The sequence below is a fragment of the Cryptosporidium hominis genome, assembly GCF_000006425.1.
Source record: "Cryptosporidium hominis TU502 chromosome 5 CHRO015183, whole genome shotgun sequence".
In the NCBI taxonomy this organism is placed as follows: domain Eukaryota; phylum Apicomplexa; class Conoidasida; order Eucoccidiorida; family Cryptosporidiidae; genus Cryptosporidium; species Cryptosporidium hominis.
The window spans coordinates 1-2,913 of NW_666818.1; the positions used below are offsets into that span (position 1 = coordinate 1).

The following is a 2,913-nucleotide window of genomic DNA, read 5'->3' on the forward strand; positions in this document are numbered from 1 at the left end:
GCCTATATAATATGTTCGATTCTGTACAGAAAGTAATAATAATGCATCATATGTTGAAATATCTACTTTATAAACTTTTCCATATATTAATAATTCTGAAACATTAACTAAAAATTGATCTCCTGGAATAATTATATTACTTTGTGCTTCTGAAAATATATATGTATCTGTTAAATCTTGTCCAATATGTCTAAATACTCTTGCCTGTATATATCTTCCAACCTAAAAAAAAAGAAAAAAATGATTAATTAAATAAATTAGTAAAATGTAAATGAAAAAGAATTCTTTAATATTAAACTTACATGATCTATATTAATCTGAAATGATTTACTAACTGATATTGGTACCTCTTCATACTCAGCTTTATTACCACCAATATTTTTGGATATTCTCCATTCTATAACTTCTGGTACATATTTTAATCCTATTGAAGATATATCTTTAAATGTAATGATTCCTCCAGATTCTGCTTCTCCTATGATAGAAACAGGGAAAAACTTTGAATATTTTTCCTGTTTCTCTCTCAAAATTCTTTCTTCTTCTTCTTTATCTTGAATATTATCATCTGAAGAATTAGGAATTTCTAAACCAAAAGGTGATTCTGCTCTATATATTAACTCCAAATTACTTCTCGAGAAAAATTCCCTTTCTTGAGCTATCATCTTTTTTTCATATGAATCTAATAAATCATCCTCATTTTCTTCATCAATACTCATATTATCTTCACAAATCTTATCATTAAAATTCTTATATTCATCCAATCTTTTTAATATATGCTTACTAGTACCTATAACATATTCACCGAAATCAACAAAATCTGAAACAGGAATCTTAACTTTATCACTATGAACAATTAATCCATATATAAATGAAAAAAAGAATTCAAATGATTCACAATCTTGTTTATTTACAAATTTACATATAATTTGCATAACATCACCCAAATACTGAGATGTATACATATTTGTACTATCTAATTGTTCACTATTTGTTAAATTATCAGTTTCTTGGTCTTCTGAACCTTTTATAAACATTCTAATGCATTCATTCTTAATAGTTTGTACAAACATAATGTCTCTCTTCTTAATTCTCTTTAATAATATTCCTTCAAATCCTGTAATATGTATTTCACATGGATTATTCTTCATTTCTAATTTAAATGGACCATCATACTTATCATTAATTAACAGTTTAATTTCATAATCCGGCTCAGGGACTCTAGAGCATGGAGGAATATTTAACTTGCACCTTCTTTTAAGACTGAGTTTGTCCTTGAGAGGTATTTCAAATTTGACAACACTATCTCTTTTTTCATGTTTTTCAGGTGTATTATTATCATTCATTATATCCATCTTTTCTATCTGTTTTTTGCTTTTTTTCTCATCATTATTGCCTTCCTTTTCAAGCTCTCCTTTACCTTTACTTACTTTTATTTTTTCCTTTTCATCGCTTTTATTAGCTTTATTCTTCATTTCTTTTGTGATCTCACCCTTTTCTTTCTTTAATTTAGCTCCTCCTGAATCATTATTTACCGTATCTTTCTCAGATATATTCACTTTTTCATTGGTGTTTCCCATTTGTTTTAAATATTTACTCAAATACCTTTTTTGACTCTATTTTTTTAAAAATTTTGACACGTCATTTCCCATGCAAATAATTTAATTATATATATATATATATTTTTGACCTTTGGCGCCAACATGACTGCATATACCGGAGTACATGCATTTAGTAAATAAGGCAAATATATTAATAACAATAAAAATCATAAAATATTAATAATAATAGTAATAATAATATTTATTATTATTGTTATTGTTTTCAAATAAGAAGAAAGAGAAGATGTGAACTGATTTCTAAATCTTTCCTATCTTTTTAAAATAATTTCAAACAAGAGCTTTTAATATAGTGAGAAGAAATTTAGTAAAAATGTACTTTAGAAATAAATAAAACAAATTCAATAGAGAGGGAGGAGGGAGTAGATATTTAGATATATATATTTATATATTATATATGCAATTAGGGGACAAACTAGAAATAAAAGATCAACAAGTTATTAGTTATGTCTGAGTAAATCGGGAATTCTTATACTCAATTTGGGAATCTTTGAAGGAACATAAGCAATCACATCATGGTACTTAGCCTGACAAACTTCTCTCTTATAATATAAATTTGTTATACTGGAATCAATAGAAACTGATCTCCAGGTTACTGCTGATGTTGACTTTCCCGCCTGCTTCAAAAATAAATATTCCATGTATTTCCAACTTGAAGAATATTCCTGCTTTTTGTTAACATGGTAGTTGGTAAGATTCTTATCATAGCCAGTATTAATTGGACTATATTTGAGTAGCTTATCATTAACTAAATTGATCACCTCTTCAGAATAAAGTGATTCAATTGGAATGTTTTGTTTGAGAATAGCAATTAGATTAAAGAGAGAAACAGAATATAAAGTTGTAAAATAAGACTCACAAATTACTCTTTGCTCATATTGTTGTACTTGTAATTGGCTCTGGCTTTGGTTTAATTGGTTTTGAGGTTGTTGGGAAGAGTTTCCTGAGGAATGAAAAACCAAATGAGGAAACTTCTCTATTTGGTATTGAGAATCCATTTCAGTTAAATCATGGAGAAATTTTGCATATATGAAGCTGTTTGAACTTTGAGAAGATTCATTCATCATGATTTGTGGAGATTCAAAACCTAAAGAGTAATTTGAGGTTCTTTCATTCTTAGATTCAAGATGATGTTCTTTATGATTGTTATTGCTATCATTACTTTCCTCTACTAAATCCAAGCAAGCAATTATAGATGTAACTAAGTCATGCATTACTTTGAGTAATACTTCAAAATTTCCTATTTGATCATCTATAAGACCAAAAGAACTAAAGCTCCAAATCTCCTCCCTCATTG

The 2,913-nt window shown here is 27.4% G+C and overlaps 2 protein-coding genes across 2 annotated transcripts; both read right to left on the reverse strand.

The window, feature by feature from the left end:
- Positions 1-257: 257 nt before the first annotated feature.
- Positions 258-1,577, reverse strand: Chro.50493 (MSP-domain protein like family member (4G39)). The annotated part of the gene is made up of 1 exon (XM_660149.1): positions 258-1,577. One exon carries the CDS (start codon positions 1,575-1,577, stop codon positions 258-260), a length of 1,320 nt encoding a protein of 439 aa, XP_665241.1.
- A 479-nt stretch (positions 1,578-2,056) lies between these two features.
- Chro.50492 (hypothetical protein) lies at positions 2,057-2,911 on the reverse strand. Its single annotated transcript, XM_660150.1, has 1 exon — positions 2,057-2,911. One exon carries the CDS (start codon positions 2,909-2,911, stop codon positions 2,057-2,059), a length of 855 nt encoding a protein of 284 aa, XP_665242.1.
- Between the last annotated feature and the right edge of the window lie 2 nt (positions 2,912-2,913).